Source organism: Chamaea fasciata, unplaced genomic scaffold (genome assembly GCF_029207755.1).
Source record: "Chamaea fasciata isolate MVZ Bird 193981 ecotype frontalis unplaced genomic scaffold, bChaFas1.0.hap1 SCAF_1, whole genome shotgun sequence".
Lineage (NCBI taxonomy): Eukaryota > Metazoa > Chordata > Aves > Passeriformes > Sylviidae > Chamaea > Chamaea fasciata.
This window is the reverse complement of record NW_027094086.1, coordinates 138,260,638-138,285,151: the sequence shown is the minus strand read 5'-3', so window position 1 is coordinate 138,285,151 and position 24,514 is coordinate 138,260,638. Positions and strand designations below refer to the sequence as shown.

General features: G+C 44.3%; 1 protein-coding gene across 3 annotated transcripts in view; it reads right to left on the bottom strand.

The window, feature by feature from the left end:
- Nucleotides 1-6,607: 6,607 nt before the first annotated feature.
- JCAD (junctional cadherin 5 associated) overlaps nt 6,608-24,514 on the bottom strand; it is a 54,128-nt gene continuing 36,221 nt past the window's right edge. For all 3 annotated transcript variants that reach the window (XM_066199709.1, XM_066199690.1, XM_066199700.1), the window contains exons 3-4: nt 16,143-19,798; nt 6,608-12,116 (exon numbers count right to left, since the gene is read on the bottom strand). In XM_066199709.1, coding sequence (XP_066055806.1) covers nt 12,082-12,116; nt 16,143-19,798 — 3,691 coding nt within the window. In that variant the 3' untranslated portion in view covers nt 6,608-12,081. The remainder of the gene's footprint in view (nt 12,117-16,142; nt 19,799-24,514) is intronic.

Here is a 24,514-nt window from a genome sequence, read left to right as displayed (position 1 = left end):
ATGCCAAGACTCAGCTTTCCTCATCCAGCATAAATCTAACATGCCTAATGCCTTCCCTGCTATTCTTTAGCCATCCCCACCCAATCAGCAATGAAGAACAAAGCCAACATCCAAAGACATTTTAGCCCTCAAGCTATTTTCTATACAAGTGTGAAATGTCAAATTTTCCTATGCTGGATCTGAAACCACAGGATTGGGATGGGACAATTCAGTCACAGTATCAAAGTTAAATGGGATTATGAGTTACATGTTTGGGGCTGGATTGTTGGCATGAAAAGAGCTATGGAGGTCTGGCTGCTAGGTTTGGCAACTGTGAAGAAACTGTGCTTCAAGCAATTTTGAAAACAGCATCTTATTGCTCTCCTTCCATTTAAACCGTCATTGGAATAAACCCCATTTCTTTTGAAATATTCATTAAAAATAAATATCAAAAATATTACAATGGCTAAGGTTGGAAGCGACCTCTAGAGATCATCTGGTCCAACTCCCCTGCTCAAGGAGGTCACCACTTGCCTAGGACCATGTAGAGTTACATGGACCATGTAGACTATTAGAGTCTCCAAGGCTAGAAACTCTACCACCTCTCCAGGGAACCTGGATTCTCCTTTGCCAGGAGAGTCCAGTAGCCTGAAGTATCTAAATCCAACCTCATAATTTGGGTTTGTACCAGACAGAGAAGAGTGTGGCTGCCATGCATTGACTTTTATTCATTTTTATTAACATTTCAAGGAATGTCTGTCTTTCTTTCTAAAAGAATCCTATTTTGAATTTAAAAAAAAAAAAAAAGATATTCAGTAAGACTAGGAGAAACTGTGTCTGTATAGGCTATTAGTTGGTGTAGACTGATGTAGGAAAGAAATAAAAACACAGGTTTTTGGCCAGAATGCAAGGTGTAAATGAGATCAAGGCAGGCATGATACCAAGGGCAGGGAGGGATGGCTAGGGGAGGGATGGCAAGTAGAATGCTGTTCAGGGCTTTACTGAAGGGCCAAATGTTGATGATGTTCTTTTGGCCAAAGTGAAAGTAGAGGTGTTTTGTTCAGAACCAAGAGGGCATGTCAGTGAAGTAGACACAGAAGTTTCCAAAGATCAGTGGTAGCTGGTGAATGTGGTGACACTACTGAGTAATTTCGTGCATGTGGTGATCCTTTCCTAATCCTTAAAGTGTAGTTGTGGGTCCCCCCTGCCTTTGGGGAATCTGCTGAAGCAGAACCCATGTGTGTCAGGGATGCTGAAAGGATAATCTGGTTGATGGCAGTAGATGGATTGGCCACCTAGAAGCACAACACCAGGTGTATTGGGTGCCTCTGCCGACCTGATGGGAGCTGCTGATGCCAGGTACATCATTGCAGGTAGGCCTATCCTAAGGAGAGTTAAAATGGAAGTGGTCCAGGACAGATGTAACTGGCACAGGGTGTGGTTCTTGGGGTGATCTTGTGCAAGGCCACGAGACAGATTTCAGTGATTCTTGTGGGTCCCTTACAACTCAGGGTATTCTACGATTCTGTGACACATGCCTCACAGGTAAATCCAAGGAAGTGTGAGCTCTATTGAAAGGTTTTCTGAATTTTTGTCCTTATCCAGGTCTGCCAAACGATGCCTCTAACAGTATGTCACAGCTAGACCAACAAGCCAACACACCTTATTTACCTGGCCTCCCTACCCTCACCTCCCACCAGCTTTTTCTGCCCCTCGTTCAGGCTCCAGTTCAACAGGACTTGAACCCCACAACTCCCACCTATTCCATCTGCCTGCCACCCTTCCCACCCTATCTCGGAATGCTCCCGCTAAACTTTCCTGCCTGTTTTGCTGTCAGCCGTCCCCGCAGCCCGCGTCCCCCGGGTGAGGGCCGTCCGCCCGGGCGCGGCCCCTCCCGCCGCTCCCTGAGGGCCGCGGGCAGCGCCCCCGGCGCCATCTCCCGGCCCGCAGGTGGCGCTGCTGCGCCGGGCCAGGGGCAGGGCTGAGGCGGGCGCAGGTCGCCTTTTGCCTCGGAAGGGAACACCAGTATCAACAAAACAAAAGCGAAGTAAGGTTTCACTGACGAACAATCTTCTGCGGAAAAGAAACAAACAGGTAGCCAGGTGCGGTGGCAGCCTTCCCCCACAGGAGCCTCCCGGACGGCACCGCCGGGTGCGGCGAACACGGGCTTTCCCCCGCGGGTCGTGGCTTAGGGCCGGGACACGCCTGAGGAGGGGTCGGGGCAGCGGCGCGTGGCAAAGATGACACCGCGTTAAGACAGACACATCATCATAGCCGTGACTTTTATCTCTGCTAACTTGAGGATGAAAGGTCCCTGAGGAGGACGTGGGGAAGGAGATCTGCCGCTGCCTTCCCAGCAATTTCTGCTGAAGAGCACCGTCGCAGCCGGCTGTCAGAGGGACAGTGCTCGGTGCGAAGGGGACACGCAAGCCAACAGCCACACTCGAGTGGGTTTGTGGCTGACGGGAGAGACGAGCTCAGCTGCAGCCATTCCAAAAAAGACGCTCTCCTGAAAGCAGTCTCTTTTTTACTGCCCTGCCTACACGTAATTGAGGTTTTTACCCCCTTCTCAGCTCGATCGCTTTGCATCACCTCCCCACTGCTATTACGAACTTCTTCCGTTATTTATATCGTTCAAATATACCGACACTGCCTAAAAAAAATCCTCAGGGCAGAGTTTTAGGAAATTGGTCAGAAATCTTAGAAACTGAGTCATTTGGGATGGGTTGAACTTTGCTTTTTTTTCCTCGGGCTGCCTGCTGTGTGTTTGTCAGATAGGGACTGAACTGAGAAAAGGTCTTGGAGTTCAAACGCCTCCCCTGCTGCAGCGAGGTGGAGCATGGCACAGGATGCAGCTTATCACAGATAACAGCCGTGTGTATCAGGGGTCTCCGCTTCCCTCTCCCATGCTGTTTGCTCGGCTCCCTGCCTCTCCCGTGCACGCTGTGTGAGAGGCTGGGCTAGGGGATGGGTTTCAGACCCATTAACAGCTCTCCAGCCAGCTAGTCAGTGTCACGGGGCACATCCTGCTGATTCAGCAGCAGGGGGCAGTTCCTATCTCAGGGGGAAGGAGAATAAAAAAGAAATCTGCTTTGTCTCAGGAGCCGTGAGTTGCACCTTTCAACCCCGTCTGGGTGAAATGTGGACTTATATTACAAAACTATACTGCTTCACTTGCACAGCTAAAGTAGTGTAATTTCTAAGCCATTAACAAAACTGGACAGATATAAATGCAGTCCCCAACATTTACCAACCACTGAACTTCAGCTGGAATAGACATTCCATGGAGCTGTGTCCACACCAGGATTCGGTGGTTTGAAAGGTTGAGGGTGGGGAGAATATTCAGATCAAAACCATGAATAACTGCTTTTGGGGTGGGGGGAAAAGGGGGTTTGCAAAGACCATTTCTGAAGGTTTGAAATCAATCCACCATTGTTTCATTATCCCCACTCCTCCTTCCTATTGTATTCTTCCTTCCAATACAATGGAATATATGGAGTAAATTAATAGTCTTTCTATATCTTACCAAAAACATCATCCCGAGATTAAACACCAACAACCTAGCCAATAATATTTTGACAATAAAACTGAAGTAAAAGGCACAATGTTCTCAAGGAACATCCTCTTATTGCATGAGTTGACAAAATTCCTGAATTTTGTTTTTAACTTTTCCAGGAGAATAAAGGATGATTTTAACATAAGGAATGTTTCTGTTTAAAATCTGTCCCAGGAACCTGGTGGCCTCTGTGGGATTGTCCTGACTCACCTCCCTGCTGTGCCTGTGACTCCTGGGGCAGGGAAGAGGGCTCTGTATTTTTGGCATGGTGCTGAAATCCTTCAGGGTTGGCTGAAGTGTCAGAATTGTATGAGAGCTGCATAGGGTAAGGAGGATGTTGCAGGAACACGGAGGTGTGTCTGCACAGAGAGAGAAGATGAGCTGAAAAGTAATGCAGAAGGCAAAGATGGTTTGTGGATACTTTTCAACCCCAGGCACTCAGGAGGAGGCTGAGAAGGGAAGGAAATAAGAAAAGCAGCATATCATGAACTGAAGAGAGCGGTGACATTTTACAGCAGCCGAAGATCTCTGCCACAGTGTTTGTACTCCTTTCATGTGGTGTTATCAGAGCTCTTTGCAAGAGTTTATTATCGTGTTCCCCCAGACAGCAAGCAGACAGCCATCCTGTGACCCACATCCTGAGTTTTACAGCCCTCCTTGTCCTGTGCCATCTGGGGTATTTATAGTGTGACCCACCGCTGGGAGAGCAGAGGACTTCCTTTATACTCTAAACATTACGCCACAATAAGAGTGAGAAAATTGGACAAATGACAAGCTTTCCTGCCCAGAAAATGTCATAACCCCCTGCCACTTCAAATGACGTGAGCTGGCCAGGTCACCATGCTCGTGGCTCTGTGGGTTTCAGGGTACTGGTGTTGTTGTTACCATGCTGACAGGCTAAAGGCTGTACTTGGAGCAGTACATGGAAGGAAAGTCCAAATATGCTGCAGACTAAATCACATAAGGAAGGGGTAAGAGGAGAAGCTGAAGCTTCCTGGTTAGGGCAACATCTGCTCAGCCCTTCCCAAGGACTGACTGTTGTAGGCAAAGTGAGCTACATCTGGCCTGTAAATATACTGCTACAGAGCATACTATAGCACCTCAGAGAGATTTTAGGGGTTTTTTTCTTTTTTTTCCCAGGAATTTGCCTTGATCCTAATTATTGTCACAATAAGTGATCTTCTTTTAAGGGACAAAAGGAAGGGGTTGCCTTCCTTCCTTTCTGCATCATCTCCTGAGGTATCACACTTCTGCAGGCTGGTGTTAGCACCTCACTGCATAGTGCAAAGGGATTCCCCAGGGGGCTGTTTTTCTTTCCCCCAAGAAAGGGACAATTTTGAGAGATAAAACAGCTTTAACTGAATGTGGTAACATACCATTGTTGCCCAGAAAAGTCAAACAAAGGGGCTGTGAGAGGTCAGTGGGAGAGATAAAGAAGATGAGATCTGTGTAAAGTAAGATAAGAGTTGAGGGTCGTATGTGAGTATCAAGGGTCAGGCATGTGTGGGCTGGAGTGGCAAAGGGTGAGTGAGCTGGTGGCTCTCCCAGTTAGTGCTGGAGAGGGGAGGCTGTGCATCTGGTAGGGGTTTTGATTGACTTAGCAAGGAAACTTCTGAGTGAGAACTGAGCAACCTCTGCTCACCCTTAGCCATCTCTACACTTCCCCTCTGATGTGCTTTGCAGGCCAGGGTGGGCCTGAGCACTGGCAGATATGCTTGGCAGGAGCACAGACTGTGTTGGCCAGCCCCAGTCCCTGCTGGTAGCAGAAAGCAGAACGCATGCCCCCTGAAGCATGCTGTGAGAGTGCTGGCCAGGTGACATCCTAGAGCAAAAGGGAGAGATGGCTCCCTGTTGGAGGGGCTGGCATCAGCCTTGACAGAGCAGAGAGGGTGGGTGGTAGCAAGTGCAGAAGGATCTCTGCTCTTATGATTTCACCTTTCCTATGGGGCTATGTGTGGGTTCCTCAACATATGGCCAGCCCCTTTCTTTGAAATGTCAGGTCTCAATGTAAAAGGAGAGTTTGGACCCTGGGGATTTCTGCCTTTTGCACCTAATTGCAAATGGGCTCATTCTGTTATGTACATCTGCAAAAAGTAATGAACAACATGCTTGAATTGATTCAGGGATCAAAACTAAGGTAAAGAGCAAACAAAATCCCCCATGTACCAGCAATTGAAAAGAACTGAATGCCTGCTTTCTCCTGCCAGCAGAAAAAATGTAGGAAAATTGGTTTCTAGACTCAGTTTGGGTGGAGGTGGGATTATGCTGGACTAGATTTTTATACTTCAGGGAGGTGAGGAAGGAGAGGTTATAGTGAGATTACGTTGGCTGGATCATGGAGAGCAGAATGCCACAATGATTTCTGTCTTCAGCTTTCCCAGATCTGTTGGGTCTTTTGTTCCATAGGCTTTTTGGTGGCATGTGAGAGGTCCTGGGATGAGTCCCCTGCTTCTACACAGCAATACATGTGAGTGTGACAGTAAGGTCTGACCTGCTTGTGAGCCAGTGACAAAAGACAGAGCAGCACGTTCTAGCCATGAGCAACCTAGACTTTTGCCTGGGGGAAAAAGAAATTGTATTAACTTGATAACTTAGCTCTCTTGAAGTCCTATCAGTACAAATACAGAACATGCCATTCTTTACTGCAACATAGCCAAAGTAAACTATCCCAGTGCCATATCAGCTTCTGCAAAGGGAGGGGAAAACACTGACATGGAGTGGAAAGTGCTCTGATGGTGTAGGTTTAGCCGGTGCACATGGCTGGTTGCCAAGCAGTAAAGGAGGAATCCACCCCTGCACAGAGGCAGAACACACCCTACAGGTAGCAAACAAACAGAAATTAATGTCTGTGCTGGTCTGAGACAGTGTGGATGTGGAAAGAAATTCTTTAAAGTAAAAAATAAATTCTGTACCTCATGCTGTAGACACCAAGTTTGGAAGTAGCAGACCCCTGGAGAATACTGCAGCCTTTTAACACTTCACCAATACATTTATCTTCCTTGAAGGCAGTGCAAACATCAGAGCACATGCTCCATTTTACCTCATGATAACAACATCAACAACATCACTGAGTAGTGTATCCATGCAAAATCTTTATTTGGAAAAGGTCTTGTCTTAATAACAGCACCCCTCTGGTTTACATGTAAGCCCAGAAACAGTATTTGCATTGTGCAGGAAAAAAAATACAAAGATAATTCTTTAAACACATTCATCTTCTGATATCATATAGATAGTATTATAATTGCTTAGATCTATTTCCTCTACTTTTATCCCACTAAATCTGCCTGTGGACTAGCGAGAGAATAAAACCAAGGCAATGACATAGTATTAGTTTTGGAGAAAGGCCACAGAATCTTAAAAGTCAGTGTGGAGAATTATCTGTTTTGTATACGGACAAAGACACATGGATACTGATTCACTGTCTAGCACATATATCTTCTTGTTTTCCTTCCAGGTCAGGAATGGCTTAAAGAATGGTTCTGATTATTTTCTCTGCTGGTCCAGAGCTCTGAAGAAAGCTGAGATTGCGGCTGTTAAGGGTAGAAAGTTCCTCCTTCTTTTTATAATATGTATGCTATTGTGGTTTCTTTTGGCTGGGAAATTTCATTTCTATTTCTAATCTCAGCCATGTGTCGGTCAGTTCTGATTTAAGTTCCCTTCACCCTCTCCCTGCTGTGCAGCTCTGCATGCCATATTGCAAACATATTTTTCAGCATGGGTGGGAGGTAGCACTGTGGTTTGGGCTTTGCTATTGATATCAGGATTTCCCTTTTTCTTTGTTTGAAATATTTTTTTCCTTTGAAAATAGAATTGATGGTAAACAGATTTCATTTAGTCCACAGAGGAGGGACAGTGACATTTTCATGCAAATTTGAATAAAAAATCACAATTTTCCAGCTTTTCTAATTAATTCAGTGATATAGTCATCATCTCGTTAAATCTTCAGCTTGGACCTTTATTTGGATTATGCAGAAGAATGGAAGTTTAAATTTTGTAGACTCCACTTGTAATTAAAACCCACTCCAGTACATTAGGGCTGAAGCACTGTGGCTTATTGCCAGTGGAGGGAAATTAGGGGATTGTTTGATCCTCAACCAAGAAAATACCAAAGTCTTCCAAAAGGACAGCTTTACACAAAACATTCAAAAGTCTGACAAGCTGTCAGTTCTCTCCATTCCTTTTAGCACTGTTTTGTCTATCTTCTTTGAGCTGAAGGCTCCTGCCAAGTAAAGATTCATTTCTCATATGTACTTGCCTTTATCAGATTTTGAAGCTGGACAAAAGGACCCACTCAGCAATTGCAAGAACTTCTGTCATTTAAAATGCAAGAACATTTGATTTCTGCATTTCTCCCAATCACTCCACTGTTTTTTTTTTCCTTTGAAAGGAAGCAGTGAAGAAGATATCAACATTTTAATCCAAAGGGAAGGTCAAGCACTATAAAACTAACATTCAGCTGGCTGTCCATGTGGCAAAGGCAATAGAATGTTGACTCTAGATATTTATATTGATTTTTGACACTAAACAGAAATATTTTACAAAATTTCGATATTTATCCTTAAATAAGCTTGATAGGACTGTTATTTTCTAAGGGTGAGGGGTTAATACTGTGACTGCCAATTTAAGCATTGCTGTCCTTCCTGTTTTCCCGGAGTCATTGGATGTTTCAGTACAAAGACTTGCTCCCCACATCAGGAGCTGAGTCAAGGAAACTTGATGGTTTTGAGACATGATGCTGGTGTTTTCAATAAAGACAAACCTGTGCTATGAAATACAACAGCCCTTCTAATGCCTGGGAAAAGGGCTTTTTGAGTTAATATCTGACGAGTGATGCTTGGTCATTGGTGTATTGTATCACTGGGCATTCCTGTCACCGGAGGCCTCAAGTCATTCTGAGGTACTTCCCTCCTTTGCCTTCCCATCCCCTCCTTTAGCTGTGGTGGTAGTGGCATTTCGAACACTGAACATACTGCTCAGACCGCATTTTGTCTAGTTCCAGACGACTCTAGCAAGGAGGATGGCGTGGGGCCCGCAAAGAGCGGTTCTTCAGGGAAACCAACTTTCTGCTGGCGCTCGGGAGCCGCAGGAGGGAGCGCGCTGCCCTCCCCAGATGCGTCGCCCCCGGGCAGAGCCCGCCCGCCCCCGCTCCCGATCCCAGTCCCGATCCCGATCCCGCTCCCCCTGCCTCTGCCGCACCGCGACAGGCCGTCCCCTGTCCGCGGGGCTCGGGCCGTTCAGCAGCCCCGGAGTTCACGGGTGGCTTCTCTTCCTCAGAGAGGAGACAGGAGCCTGGAATGTCGTGTTCGTCTTTATCTCCCTGACACCAGCCGCGGATATTGGCACCAGCCCCTCAGGATGTGACTGACCCTTCTGGATTTCAACAGGATAAAGGCAAGGAGATGGCAGGTCCTCTTAAGCCATCCAGGTCCCGAGTGTGCCTATTAAACATTTTTTTAGATGTACGAATCAGTCAGGTTTGGGGGGTTTTGCATGAATTTCTGAGAATGCTCACGAAACTAGTATCTTACCCCAACCTCAGAGTACCCAACTACAACGAGCAGCACGAGCAGGCTACACAATATGTTGTAAAAACGTAATTTCTGAGGTTCTAGCTCTGCTCTTCCCTCTAGAATAAAGGCAGAGTTTCTCACTTTCCACTGTGTTTGCATTGCACGAGGCACTGGAAGCAGCTTGCTGCATCCTCCACCTCTGCACCCGCTTCAGCCTGAGCTCCTGCTGTTGCCATTACCACTGACAGCTCTTGCCAAGACAGTTTTATGTACCCATTGAGACACGCACTGGCAGTCACCATTTACTGGTTTTTAATCATGTCTGGTGTAAAAGGGCCTCTCTGTCGATTGCAAACTGGCAAAAGATTTCTGGAAAGGTGGTTCAGCTATGGTACCATCCAGTCCATTCCAATGGCTGATCCATGGCATCAACACTGTAGAAACACTGAGGCAAAATTGTTCAGAAAACTGTACCCTATGGATTTCTCCATTGTCTGTATCAAAGTATCAAATGAAACTACCAGTGTTGTTAGAGGAATACACCATTTTGAAAAGTACTAACTCTACTCCTTCATCCACTGGTCAGTTACATACTACAGCAAAACAAAGCTAACCCACTTTTTAGAAAGTTTTAATTTTTTGGTTTTGGCCAATAAAACTTTCCCTGCAATATTGTTGCCTCTTTTTTTTTTTTTTTTTTTTTTTTTTTTTTTTTTTTTTTTTTAATTTAAACATCTTTGCTGTTTATGTGCTTTGGAAAAGTAATTACTTGACATGACTGATGAAACAGACACTGTGCAGAATCAATTGACCTATTCTTATCAGAAGAAAATAAAATGCACAGAAAACTTTCATTCCATGTAGATATAAACAGAAGGCAACAGGAATGCTTACATGGGACAATTTACAGTTCTTCAGCAATCAAGGTTAAATTAAAACTTTCAATTAATTGCTACGCATCTCACCTTCACTGGTAAGGGGGAAGAGGAGAGTTGAAGTTCTTTCAAAACTGTTTTTTATGGGCAGGATTCAGGTGGGGAGGTACCGGGGGGAAAAACATGTTTTGTAGCTATTTACAAGTCCCCGGATGTCCTAGAGGGTGATGAAGGGAGGTGAATATAGTAAGAGTGCTAGGAACAGTTGGTCAACAAGTTTTGCTACACAGCATGCACAAGAGTTAATAAAATAAATTATACACCACATTTTCTTTTCAAGCAAGCTTTAAATAGTCCATATGTAACAGAACCATGTGTTACAGACAAGAAACTCTTGCTGCCAAAACACAGGATGAGTGTTTTTCCCGATCATTCTTTCCAAATTACAGACTTAGGAAAAAATATTTCAAGAAATTACATGATTTTAAAAAATAAAATTATGCTAAATCCCAGAAAAGGCCAATAGCATAGTCTGGTAAAGTACAGGAACAAGTAATCAGAAGGATGTTAGTACACAGGTACTTACAAAAAACATACAGGAATGGACATAAAGGCTTTTAAGACACAGATACTAAGCAGGCTAATTCAGGATCAAAGGGCAGAATGCATAGGCTTTATTATAAATTCTGTAATTCATGCATTTGTGTGTGCAGGTAAAATATATTTAAAGCCATGTCTTTAAACGCCATCAAAAAGACACCTGAACCTCTCCCCGGCAACACCTGGTGACTCCAGGGAAAAACCCAGTTTTGCTTATTTTTGTGCACTGGCCTAATCCAAAGTCATAATCTGTAAAAGGGAACAAAGTATCAGAAAGCAAGTAGGTATTTTATCTGAGCCACTGGGCAACATTAGGACAAAGATCCAAACCCACTTTTTGGTAATCAGCGTGCCTGGAATGGAATGGCAGCAGCACCAGCCTGGAGAGTTCTCAGTGTGTTTCAGAAAGTGGCTCCAAAAAGAATGATCCAAGGGTTGAGTGGGAAAAATTAGAAATTAACCCTGTAGTAGATAGATAGATAGATAGATAGATAGATAGATAGATAGATAGATGGCTTTTTTTTCAGAACAAAATAAGGTAGCACTACTGAGTAAGTGGCAATGTGGTGTGTGCATTAAGATATACAAGTGAAATCTGCTTGGGGCACCTTCACTCAGAGGAATAAGTCTTCTTAAAATATAATTATAATAATAATAATAATACTTCTTTATACTTGCCACTTGTTAGCAATTGTTTACATCGTAGAAAAATAGATAGTATTCTGTAACAAGAAATATAGTTACTTTGTTAAAACGGGCTATTTTAAACCAGCTACTATTCTTTCATATAAAGAATTTCTAAACAGCAAAACAAAAATAGGTAATACTGAGTGCAAAACAGCCAGTGGTATACTTTGCATTGGTTTGAAACATAGTTGCCAGCTACTATAATTACATGTTCTGTACACTGTACTACAAAAGTCTTCCATGTTTTAGAAGCTTTTGGGTTTTGTTTTCCTTCTTTCTAGGTGGCAAGTAAGTACTTAATCCAAGTAAATTCAAACTCTGGAAGTCAGAGATACTTTCACAATCAGTCTTTGCTACCATTCTTTCACATTCCTTCCCCCACACAGTGCAGCAGCACTTTCTATTTATGGCAAAAGATCCCTTAAGTTAAACAAAGTTTAGAATGTAGATACTTCGAAGTTTAGCTTATAGATTCACATTCTTTAAATAAAAAAAATTCACTGATCTCCCATGTTTACATTTACACCAATGTAACACCTCACTTGATGCATTTCATCATCCTTGCTAAAGACTGAAATAAAGTTCAGATGAAAACTCTTTGCCAATGGTAGGTATTGTCTTAAACACTTCACAACCAGATGGTTCGAATGCAGAAGTCAGATTTTCCTGTGGTCTCCGCAACAGTTTCAGACATGAATAGCTGATTCCTAGTGGCAGTGGTAAAGGCATTATCAGTACGCCATGAACATCACAAATGGAGACAATTTCCAAACATTAAAGAACAAAAACCAAACAAAAAAGCACCCAGAAAAAAAAAAATCAGTGAAACATTCTTAGAAGAGCAGAAATTTCTCTATTCTCCTCTTCATTAATCTCACACCTTTTCAACTTTGGTGGGGTCATACGTATCTGGAAAAAAACAAGAAAACGCTATTAATAATGTATTGTGGAATCTATTCAATATTGCTAGATGTGGAAATGACACATCTTTTCCCTCGTCTTTATTAAAAAAAAAAAAAAAAAGAGAAGCTGATAATGGACTTGCTGCATTAAAGATACATATCACATTCTGACCCAAATTCTGTATTTTTACCAGTATAATTCGGGAACAACTCTGATCAAATGCATGAAGATAGAATTTGGAAAAGTGTTGGGTAGGTAGGAACAAGCACACTGAATGTTAAGTGATTACTTCCAGTTTTCAGGTGCTTTGACAGGAAGAAAAAGACATAAGATTTGCTCCCCCTTGTACTGAACACTAAGGACTAGTAAATGCTTTAAGCGTTCTAGCAGGGTGTGTAAGGCTGGCTGAAGGAGTGATTATGCCATGCAGTCATCAGGGTCTTTTCATTTGATTGCAAATCCTTCGCTTCAGATTAATTCAACAGAAAACAGGAAAGCACAGCTGCGTTGCATCACCATGGTTAGTCTGTCTCTCTTCAGTCTGCAAAACTGCAGCTCATGTTTCAGCCTTATTCACTAAAGCACTGGACTGGCTTACTAACACTCTTCTTCATTTCCAGCCTCCCTCCTGCCAGTTCACAGGACATACCACAGGTTGATTTTCCTTTACCCAAATCCCTGAGAACACTCTTCTATCATATTTTTTAATTGGATTTATCCCACTGCTGGCCATGAAGTGAGCAGACTTTTCCTTCACCCTCATCTGGAACAGGATTGCAATGAAAAGGCTTTACCCTGTGAGGTCTGCCTGCCCAGTGCCATCATGCAGACACCTGACTTGCCCTTGGGGTGCACGGTCATGGCGTGTAGGAGCCAGGGCTACCCAGGGAGGAGTCTGCAGGCGCAGAGGGGCCCGGGCAAACCGGCACTGCAGCCGCGCTGCCGCGTGCTGCTTCTGCTCTTACGCAACCTGAGGATCTGTGCTAACCTTAAACGTCCCTCCTGTAGGCTGTACTCCCACAGCACTCGCATTTAAACAGCTGAGCATGAAAATAGTTCCACACATAAATATGACACTTTGGAGTAAAACGTTCATCCTCAGGACTTTCGTGTTGATGTGAGTGAGTGTCTTCATTCAAACACAAAAAGCTTAAAAATCTTCCAGGGAAATTTTTGCTCCTATGTGCAAGTGTCCATCTGCTACATCCACACTCATGTCAAGGGAGAACTGGCTAAGAAAGGACTTCTGGATTTCGCCCTAGTGGGTGAATTTGTGGTGCAGAATCTTTTATCACTTCTCTTGCCACCTTCCTCAAGCTGCTAGTCCAGCCAAGAAATGCATCTGTGCCAGCAACATCTATGATTTCTGCTAAGCCTTTTCTGGTATTTCCAAACAGACTCTACATGAATGCAAAAAATCAACAGGAATAAAGTTTTGAGGGCTAGTGTGCTCTGTGATAATGCTGCATCTTTTAAAGCTTAATGCACTGATGGTGTATGAAGATGCCTCTAAAGCAGTAACATTTTTTTGATTGTAAATATTTTGCCATCTAAACTGTTAGAACATAAAATTCTGAAGTGTTCTGTGGCAGGTTGACCTAAGAATAAAAATGGATTTACATTTCAGAAACCTGATTTTCCTAAGGCCAGACTCATCCACATTAACAGAATTCCCCACAAAAATTCAGGTGCTCACTGTTTCAGGGAGTGGCAGGACAGGGGTGGGGAGGAAGGGAGAAAACCAGGCCACAAGACATGGAGCCTCTGCATGGCTCAGTATATTCCCTGAAAGTTTACCCATGCCCTCAGCACCTAAACCAAGGACGCAAAAGTGCCAGACTGGCAGGCCAGGTCACCCTTTTGAGGGGGACAGACATTGGAGTTCTAGCACTGATACAGAAATGTTTATTCAACATTTGGTTAAGCTCATTCAAAATGCTCTTTACAGAAACAAAGCCAGATTAACAGTCTCATGTCTTCTAACAGCAAAGGAGAAAAGACATCCAATGCATTTGGGAACACTTGGAGATATTCTCCTAATGGCAGTATTTGCATAGTAAGATGAGCTTCTTGCACTCAGTTTTGGCAGAGCTCTTACTCCAAGATGACTGTTCGTCTGCCAAGCTACATTATACATGTGAAAGCCTGTTTCTGCTAAGGGCTGCAGCCTCTGTGACAGGCCCTGTCTGCAGTTATAAGACTAACATCACCCTACCTCGCTCCAAATAGAGTGGCCTTTTAGAATGGAGTATTTGCTCTTTGAAAGCAACAAATACAATGGTTTTCCAGGATTAATTCTCATTCGGTCTTTCAATGGTACCAATGAGCTATTGTGGAAATCTGAGTGAGACAACAGAGGAAGACACAACACCAGGCCTTTTTACAAACATGAATCCACAGCCCCTCTGTAAGGTGAAGCTTTTGGGGCCATCAACAAATCAGGGTCTCTTTGGATGGGAAGAGGCCAGTGGAGGAGCCACCTGCCCACCCCATGGGTGTCACTCTGCAGGATTGGACATGCACAGCAGGAAGGGACATTCATTCCATCCAAAGATGGGGAGGGCTGTTATGGCTGTGAGGGAACTGCTGCAGTGGGAACACACTGCAGAACACAAGCTTGGCATTGTAAGCAAGAGGGATAAATTTAGACCTAATTTACTGCAGAATAACTCTCCAATAAAATACACACAATCTGTTTTGATACATCCCTGAAGTCATGTCACCACAACAGTTATTTTCTTCACTACAGCAGAAACCCCAAGGGAGGAAAGCATATGAAATGCATGTGGGGCATACTAGACCTGATGGATACAAGAAAGCTGAATCAGTCTGTTTGAAAAATCTGGTATGGAGAAATACAGTTCAGAGCAGAAAGAGACAAAGATGTGGGTTACACAAAAAGACATGGAGAAAAAGGCTATAAGGCTGCAGGAGTCAATACTTAGAACTCATACAAGCATTTCTTTTCAGTTGGAAATGCATAAATCCAGTTTAAAGTATACTCCATTTAATTTCAGTCCCTCTGTACTGGAAAACTGTAAACAGATTAATATCAATGAGGTTAAATGTATAACCTGCACAGATTTCAAGGTAAAGTGTCAACTGTAACAGAAAGGATGCAAAAAGGAAGGGGAAGATTAATACTAATTTAACAACTTTCACACTATATGTTTGCTCACTCTAATTTATTTAATGGACTAGGCAGGTAGCCTGGGAGATTTATCCCTTTACACAGGTCTATGGCAACAACTTATTTTCAGTTGCTCAACAAAATGCTAAATGAAAACTGTTTTAGAGAGGGGACAGCTCATGTTACTTCGGGGATGCATCTGGACTACGCAAGTTCATCCCAGTTTCTGTTTCAGAGCAATCAGAAACACCAAAAAATAAGAAAAAGAAAAAAAAAGAAAAAAAAAAAAAAAAAGAAAAAAAAGGTGTTCACTGAAGAAGTCAACTTCCCATTTGTCCTGGGGTTAAAAATTATTCTCAACATCTGATCTGGAAAATATTCATGAGAGAGAGAGAGAATTTCCAGGCCCCTATATGTAGCCATTTCCCAGAGGCTTCATAGAAGAACATCAGATTTTTATTTTTAGTTTCTTCTGAACCATGATATAGTATGTGTCTTCTTAAGTATTAGAGAAGGAAAAAAATTGGCATTCAAGGAACAGCTATGATTAAATCACCACATGTTCCCAAACACTGGCATTAGAGTGGCTGTCTTTGAACTCCACTGTTTTAGCCTGGCCATTCCCTGAAACAATTAGACAGAGATAAGACCTTAGGGAGCACTCCAGTCTCTGAATGAATTTCCGTATCACAAGTGAGTTTTACAGCAACTATTCCTAAAATGGGACCAGAGAACACTCATCTTTTCCACAAGGAGAGCAAAGTGGGTGGCTCCCAGATGAGGATAGTACCACCTACAGCCTGTTACTATTTGAGCAGCATTACGGGGGCATGCAAGCAAACTGATCATGCCGTTACATAAGGAATGAGTACCCATCTGGATCTCCCATAACGGGGTCTTACCTAAAGAAAAATCTCTGTCGATCCTCTTCTTGTCAATTCCACCTAAACATCCATTTTCACTGAGAGAGATAACGCGCTTGGAAACAGCCCCTGAGCTTGCCAGTTTGTTTTCTCTCTCCTCTGGTACCTTCGACAGCTTCTCCTCATCCACCTCCTCCCCTGAGTCTGCACTCTTAATGCTCAGACGTCTCATCCGTGACACAGAGTCAACTTCTTTCATTCGCACCAAGCGATCCATGGCAGTCCGGCTGGGTGGAGACGTGAGCTTGCCTTGGAGTGTCTCTATCACTTTTGAGGTGCTCCTCACTCTCTTTTCTGAATGCTGATAAGCAGCTGACTTGCAAACCAAGTTTTGGTCCTCACCTTGGCTGGGACTCACAGGTTGTTCAAGAACTTGCTCAGTTACCAGTGGTTTAGCACTGGCTTCCTGGTGAGTGGCCTGGCATTCATCAGGGTATAAAGATCGTCCTCCTGCTCTGACAAAGAGAGCACTCTCTGTCCAGCCACACTTTCGTCTGCCTTCATAAGAATCCTCCTTTTTTCTTTCTTTGTTACTTACTGTGCTCCCTGTCGTTGGTGACTCAAAGTCCTGAACACCATTTGAAGGGCTAGTGCCTGGGTGGGGTCCAACATGGTCATCTGGAAGGAGTGACTCCACTGCTATATCTATACCTAAAATTCTTGCAGCTCTTGCCTGCAATGACTCATTCACAGGGATTTCCACTGCATTTGCATCCGAAGAGTGATCAGAATTGTTAGCACCAAGTTCTGGGGCCACATCAAGTCCCACTGACCGCAAATCTGGCTCAGAGCACCTTTGGTTCCTCTTTGTTAGTGATAAGTGTACTACTGACCCTCTCTCTAATACCCTATCATTTGTAGGAGTTGTACCTTTGCTCAGTTTAACAAAGTCTAGGTAATTTTGGTCTTCGCTCATCTCCTGCAGGACAGGGTTATTGAAAGGATTACTGTGACATGAACTACTCGGGCTACTGGACAAAACTCTTTTGACAGGGCCCACGTGACCTGGCTGTTTGCTTGTTCTGCTCTTAGCTTCCCCCATCCCCATTTCTGTTATCAGACTTCTATCTGCTGACCTGACTCCTTCACTGCTCCCTCCTGGCTTTGAGGAGCCTTGAGAGACTATGAATCTTGGCTCGCCACCATGCTCTGTCCCCATGCTCCAACTTTCAGACTTACTTTTAACCCTTCCTGACCTAAATACAGGCACCTCTGGCACAACAATTTCCAATTTCCCACCATGTTTTGGCTCCTTGCTTGATTTCTCATTTCTGGACTCCCTCCTCTGCCTAAAGGCACCTGCCTGCAGAGGAGCTGTAGCACTTTCCAAATCTTCTTCACTGCCTGTGCTCTCCTCCTGCCCTTGCAGCTCCTTGTTAAAACTTTCTAGCTCACTTATTGCATCCCAGGGACGGCGACTTACAGGTTTCAACAGGAACTGCCCAAATGGTTCTTTATTGTTGCAGGGAGCACCTGGCTCTCCCTTAACAACATCACCCTTGGAAAGAAGGCCATTTTCCCTCTCTTGGACAGGCACAGGCTGGCTCTGGTGGGCTTTTGGGGAGGGAGACTGAAGGACTGAGGTGGCAGTCCTGGAAAATGCACTGTTGCTAGACTGGCTGAGGTGTGTCTGGCCCTTCATACTGTAACCGCTCTGCCTGCAGCCTCTCCTGTCAGAAGGTGACCCTGTCTGTCTTTCCCCCATTGCGGATGCTGTACATCCCGGGAGTTTGGGAGATAGCGGTTTGCTACTATCAGGCCTCCCAGGCTTTGTACTATGGAAAAATTGTGGGCTCTCAGGTTCTTCAGAGAAACTAGTCTGTGTCTGCTGGTCTTTGTACTGATCACCTGGCCAGGAGCCAGAATATTTGAGCTCTCTGTGTTTTGCAGGCTGAATAAATCTGAGGTCATTCATTTGTTTGAACTCTTCTGGTCTCCACAGCTCTTGTTTTTGTAACTCATTTTTATTGGTCATGCTTCCTGTAAGCGCTTGTAACTCCAAGTCTGTTGAAGACATACTTAAGAGACTTTGTTCTTGCAAAGCCCCATTGTTATCAAACCTATTCTTATCAGGGCTCTGAGTTATGTTGTTGTTCCTATCTGTATCTGGCAGATTGGGTTCTGATTTAACTGGGATGGAGACCAAACAAAATATAGTTTCATTCATTTTTTTCTTTGAACTCTTTTTGCTCTGCATCCCAGTTCCAGGTTCAAACTTTTTCACTTTTGTAACAGTCTCACAGGTGTTGCCCAGATGTGAGTTTCTTACAGAAAGTTTGCCTTTCGTGTACTCCATGCTGGCTTCGTTACGGGGGCTGTGATTAGTTGCACTACAATTGTCTCTTTGGTCCGGCAAGGCACAATTTTCCTGATCACGGATGGATGGTGCCAACCATCTGTTGCTATGGGTGGAGCTGTCGGAAGTTCTTTCTCCCTTTGCAGAACTGGACAAGTTTGATGCATCCACAAAGGCACTGTTGTACTGTACTTCAAGATTTCTCTCTTGCAAAGCACCAGAACTGGGACTACATGCATTTTCAGTGTGGTTAGAGTTGCCCTGCAGACCTTCCAGTGGTGCAATTTTAATATGTCGTATCCGAGGATCATCAAAGGGAATATACTGAACGGAACGCAGGTGGTCAGCAGGGCGCCTTGCATGGCTTTGCTTCCCATAAGGAAAATGGTTGTCTTTGCAAGGGTCACCCCCCACTTCAAAAGTATTCATGGCTGGTCGTTGGCAGGGGACAACCCGCTCTGCAGGACCCTGTGGGTCACTGCTGGTGCATGTGTTGGTGTTAGGCACTTCACTGGGGGAACGTGGGGTCGCGTGTTGGAGAGGTGGGGATTTGTAAGAAGGAGGAGGTACGTACACAGGGGGCTCCAAACCAGAGTCTGGAATGCCAGCATCTTGCCTTGGCTCATTGACTTTGGCTAAGTAGGAGACAGGTTCCTCTTTCTGGTAGTGGTCCTGGCAACCCACGGTTTCTGCAGGTGCCCTAGTCTGACGCTGCAGTTCATAGGATGGAGGCTTGAGAGGTCTCCCATACTTGGGCTTCACCAGGGGAAGGAAATGGCCTCCTGTTCCATGGTGCTTGGCTGGCTCAACACTCAGTCTGTTTGGGGGATAGGAGGGGGTTTTAGTGACACTGAGCGAGTTGTTACTGTTGGACAGGGAGGGCATTTCCACACACCTCATGCTCTCGGGTGAAAGGACCCTTGGCAACGATTGTGATTTCCCCCTGCTGTGGGTGCTGAGTACATTGTCTCCCAGGGTCAGCGAGTACAGCTCTTGAAGCAGCTTCTCCCTGTCACCTTCGGACATTTGCCTCCCTACCTTTTTTGGCTGGTTCCAGCTTTCTACTTCCAGACTTTGCCATTTGCAGTCACTGGGCACTTCACAGCTTTCCTGCAGGCCACTTCTTCTGACATACCCTGCACCTGTCCCCACCTTCAGCTGATTCTCCTTGGGGTGCCGGGGTGCCCCTGGGGATGCAGCCAGGCCTTTCATCTCCACACTGGCCTTCTGGGAATAGCCCAGTAGCACACTGAAGTCCTGTCCTCGTCTTCTCCAGTAGGCGAGATCTTTATCAGTCTTGGGCTGGGAAGACCATGCTAAATGAGGCCTGTCATAAACCCTGGAAAAAAAAGTAGTGTCAGAGGCAGTGTGCACAAGTGCCTGCTCTTCCTACCATGGGTAAGGCCATTAGGAGGTGAAACGATGAGTTATGCCAATGGGGTTTTGTGTAATCTATTTGCAATCAGATGACAATTTTAATGAGAGGATTTAAAAGTCAGTCAATTAACATGGCTAAAGGAAGGGACAGAAGCTCTTTTGACACGTTGTTAGCTATGCAAAGATGTTAGAAAGAGAGACAAATGCACATGGTTACCTGCTGTGCAAACATGCACAGCCCTCCTTGATGGACATTAGAAAATTCCCTGCCTCTGATTCTACGATGCCATTCTAAAACCAGAAGTGACTGTCTTGAATTACTTCTGTAGCCTGGTAAATCAAAATCTATAGATGTCAAGGACACTACTGCGGTATTCAAGTTTAATAGGATTCCAAGAAGTAGAGGTAGGGAGAACAGGTAGATGTCTATATTGTAATATTTCATAAGATATGATCTGTAAGAAACATGATTTGCATCCTGGTAAAAGTGCTGAAATTAAACATGTCAGTTCCAGAATTGATTCTTGTTCATCTTTCTGAGGGAACAAGTTTCTTCAGGGTGCTTTGGATTAAATGACACATGTCACAACAATGGTGATGTATCAACACAGTTCTGAATAAGACGAAACCAATATTTAAAATGTAAAATACTTCAAAAGAAGTATAAAATTCTTTTATTTAAGAATCTATTAGTGAAATATGAAAGACATTAGACATTGCCGATTAGAAATTCAGAACACAGATTTACATGAACAGAATAGGTTCTTTGTCTGTTCTGAACAGAGTGTAAACTGTTTTATACATTCCTGCAGAATAAAATTGGTACCCTTCAATATAAATAATTAATTTTCTACTTGAATTGCATTCTGCTATTCTTGTACCTAAGGTGTCCAACAACATAACTGCCTTTACACTATGTGGCTGCCACCAGCACAAGACTGGAAAGAAAAATCAAAATTGACAGAAATAGGACAAGTATGTAGATAGAACCCAAGAATTTCTTCCTTTTCCCTCCACCCCAAGGTATATAAACAGTGTTGTCTGGCTCTTTTTTACTAAAAAAAATGATCTATTTCAATGCGAGTTTGTGAAGACATAAGTCAAAATTCAGAATGAAAATTAAGCCATCCAGATCCACAGCAATTTTCTTTTATGTATATTACCTTCATCCTATGAGTGTAGAAGTTTAAAAACCAGACTGGGATAAGGAGCATCTTGTTCCTATTAATTCAATTGGATTAAGATTGAATTTCTGAACAAAATATTCTGCCTCTGAAGCATGAAATACAGTTTGATTGCTAAACCCCAAGAAGGAACAGATGTCTTCATTAATCAATGAAATATAACAGGACACCTCATATATCAGAATCTGATTGTAGTAACAACCAACACTTCCATGTGGAAACGTACAGCTGAACAAATGCTGTCTTCTACCTTTTCATCTCATCCCCATACTCCTGTGGCACGATTTGTATCTGTGTTTACAAAATGAGGTGAGAAACAGTGTCCAGCAGGAGTGAGGAGGAAATGGACAGGTTGCTCTTTCTGATTGATTTTATCCATCATTGTAAAAGGGTTTACAGAAATTGCAGGAAGTATGGTCGTAGACTCCAAGATCAGAAGAGATCACTACAATTATTTAGTTTGACATCTTGCTCAGCACAGGCCATCAGACTTGAGATGATTCCTGCTTCAGTGGTAGCATCTCTTAGGAAAGCACTTAAAAATTCTGATGTTTAAATCTCCAGTGATGTTGCAAAGCTTAATTCACCATTTAAAAAGCCCCACAAAATAACCCAAAATACTTCTCAACAGAGAGAGAGCCCCTTCATTTATTAAAAGCTGTTTAGAAGATTAAATTTATTTTTAAAGGTTAATAACTAGGCTCCAGTAATGAACTTCAGAACATGATACAATCCACCTTGTAACCTACATTATGTCATCATTGCAATAAGAGTGTAAAAAAGACATCGAAAAGGAGGCATTTAGAGCATTTTAAACCTGATCTTTTCTAAGATCTACTCATGGGACAGACAGTATCTGTCTCTCTAAGTCCTGGCTAAGGCACTAGAAGTGGTTACAGAGCCAGTCTCTATCAGCGACCCAGTAACTTTTGAAGATGACTCTGCACTGTGCAGTGGGAAGAGGATGCTCCAAGCACCCCCCAGTACAGCTCCTTTCTGAAGTCTCCTCTGCTCTCAGTGATGGAGAGCAGCTCCTGCACACCTGCATGCAGGCACACCTGGCAGGCAGAAGGCAGTGGGGCAGCACAGCACAACCACACTGCTTGGGGCCACAACTGCAGCAGAGAGTGCCTCCTTCCAGGACATGGGGCACTTTTGGGTCTTGCAGTCAATGAAATGATGGAAGGGGAAAATTCCAAGAGCCACTCCAAGTTTAAAATGCTTCACTGCAGCCTCAGTAATGCTAGATCTCTGAATGATGAGTACCAGTCAAGGTGCAGTCTTTTGTGCCCATGACATATCACCAAAGAGACTTCCCAGCTCCTCTCTGCAGCAGCTCATCTCTGACTATGCCACTACACAATTGTGTGTCTCTCCACAATGTGCTGGTGCTGACACACAAAGAAATACACACCTGGACACAGCAGCTTACAAGTGCCTGACAGCTGGGAGGAGGATGGAGCCAAGGATGGAGCAGTCCCATGGGACCAACTGTGGATATGTAAGTTCCAGGGGCAGAGTGGTCCCAAGGGATCAAGGAGGTAGATTTTAACATTTTCAACTCTTTTCTAACAGGCCTGCTTGTAACGAGTATCACATTTGCTCTCATAAAGTGCTTTGAATTGATTTTATATAAAGTTAATTTAATTAAAATGGTTTTAAACCCCCAAAACTATTTCTAGATTTCTGTGAATTTTAGGCCTTTACAAGAAATGAGTCCATCAGTCTACCCTGCACTGGGCTGCATGACCACATTTCACTGAGCTGTCTTGCTCAGAGCTGTGGGTTGAAGTTGCCCAATTCCCCTACGGTGATGCTGGACCAGCAGGATGCAGATAATGGGGCCAAAAGTGAAGAAGTGTGGCACAGGCATCAAAGTCCAAACCCCACAGAATTAGGCCACTGCAGGGCTATGTAGGGAATGTCTGTCCTGGTTGCTGGCTGCCAGCATGCAAGTGGAAGGTGTTGGGCACTCAGTATCTCATCTTGCATGAGCTACAGGCACTGGCACAGACTTTTTCCTCCACAAAGAGCACTGTTAACAAAGTCAGCAAAGTGGAAAAATTTTCAGATGGCTGTTCTGGACACTGGCAGCTTCTGTTCTATTTTGAGATCCTATCCTAACATACACTCTTCTGAGACCCAGCATTGGAAAACACCAAGCATACTTTTTAAATTGTTCCAGCAGGTGATCTCATTAATGATGATATCTATTTATTTCTGAATTTGCTAGCTACTAACATAGTTCCTCCCACACAAACAACTAAGCAAAGTGCTTCTTCTCTCTACTTAGAACAGAACCAGGAGAGAGTCCCCCTGTGAATAAAGAACTCTCATCCATACCCATAGGATCAGCTTTCCCATTTTCTTTGACTAGTTTCCTCTTCCAAACCTTTACTGTGTGGCCTCTGAATACTCAGTTAAGCCAGGACAGCCCTCCCACCATCTGCTCCCTCACACTTTGCCTGAAGAACAACAGGATGGAACCAAACACCACTTCCCCATTCCACTGGGGCATCACTCTCCCCCCACAAGCAGCATCAGCAGTGGCTATGAAGCCTCTACCCTCCTCAGCAAGGTTTGCTTTGCAGAACAACCTTAATAAGCAGAGACAACAGTGTCATCCTCCTGCCATCACAAAACACCACAAACCCTGCAAATCTGCCTGCAAAGGCAGCCATGAGGCTGGCAACATCACTCACTTGTCTGGTGTATGGGAGGTGATTAGTTCTTCTACATCAGTGGCGTAAACAAGAGTATGGTGTAGATAATTCCCTGGACAAGGAGCCTTAAGCAACACTGAATTGCTGTGGAACTGTCACCATCTGTGAAGGACACACACAGCCTGTTCAGGCCCTCTCCTGCTCTGTTCTGGCTGAGAAAGCAGCACCTGGAAATGGTGGCAGGAAGCCTGCAATGCCCAGAGAGTATCTTGCTGGGTGATCACATCCTCTTTGGGCCCAAATCGTCCCCAGGTCTCTGCAGTGTGCAGTACCTTCCCAGCCTGGGAACCAGAAGCTGATTTCCCATAGCAGTCCAGAAACCAAGCAGCAATATCAAAATGTCTGGTGGAGTTTACCACCTGTCACAGTCCCGAGCACTCCCAGCTGGGCCATCACAGGTATCTTCTCTTCAGTTTCAGAGCAGCTCACAGGCACACAGCAGCCTTGTGACTTGGGAGTGGATGTGGAGAGGGACTGTCACCTGGGGCTCAGACTGACATGAGGTGCTGCTGTGCTGCAGCTTCCCTGGATCTGGCCCGGAGAGCTCCCTCCTCCCTTCCTGGACCAGCTGGGCCACCGTGTCACACTCCACACCGGAGGCACTCCACACTCCCAGGCATGGCAAGGAAGGGAAGACAAAGGTTTTCCCAGCTGCTAGTGCCTTGTGAGAGCTCCCAGTAGGCTCACTGGGAATCAGAGTTTGCTGTAACAGTAATAGCAAGAAAATATTTCTCTTTGTATGAAAGTGTGACAAAGCCATTTCCAGGGTTG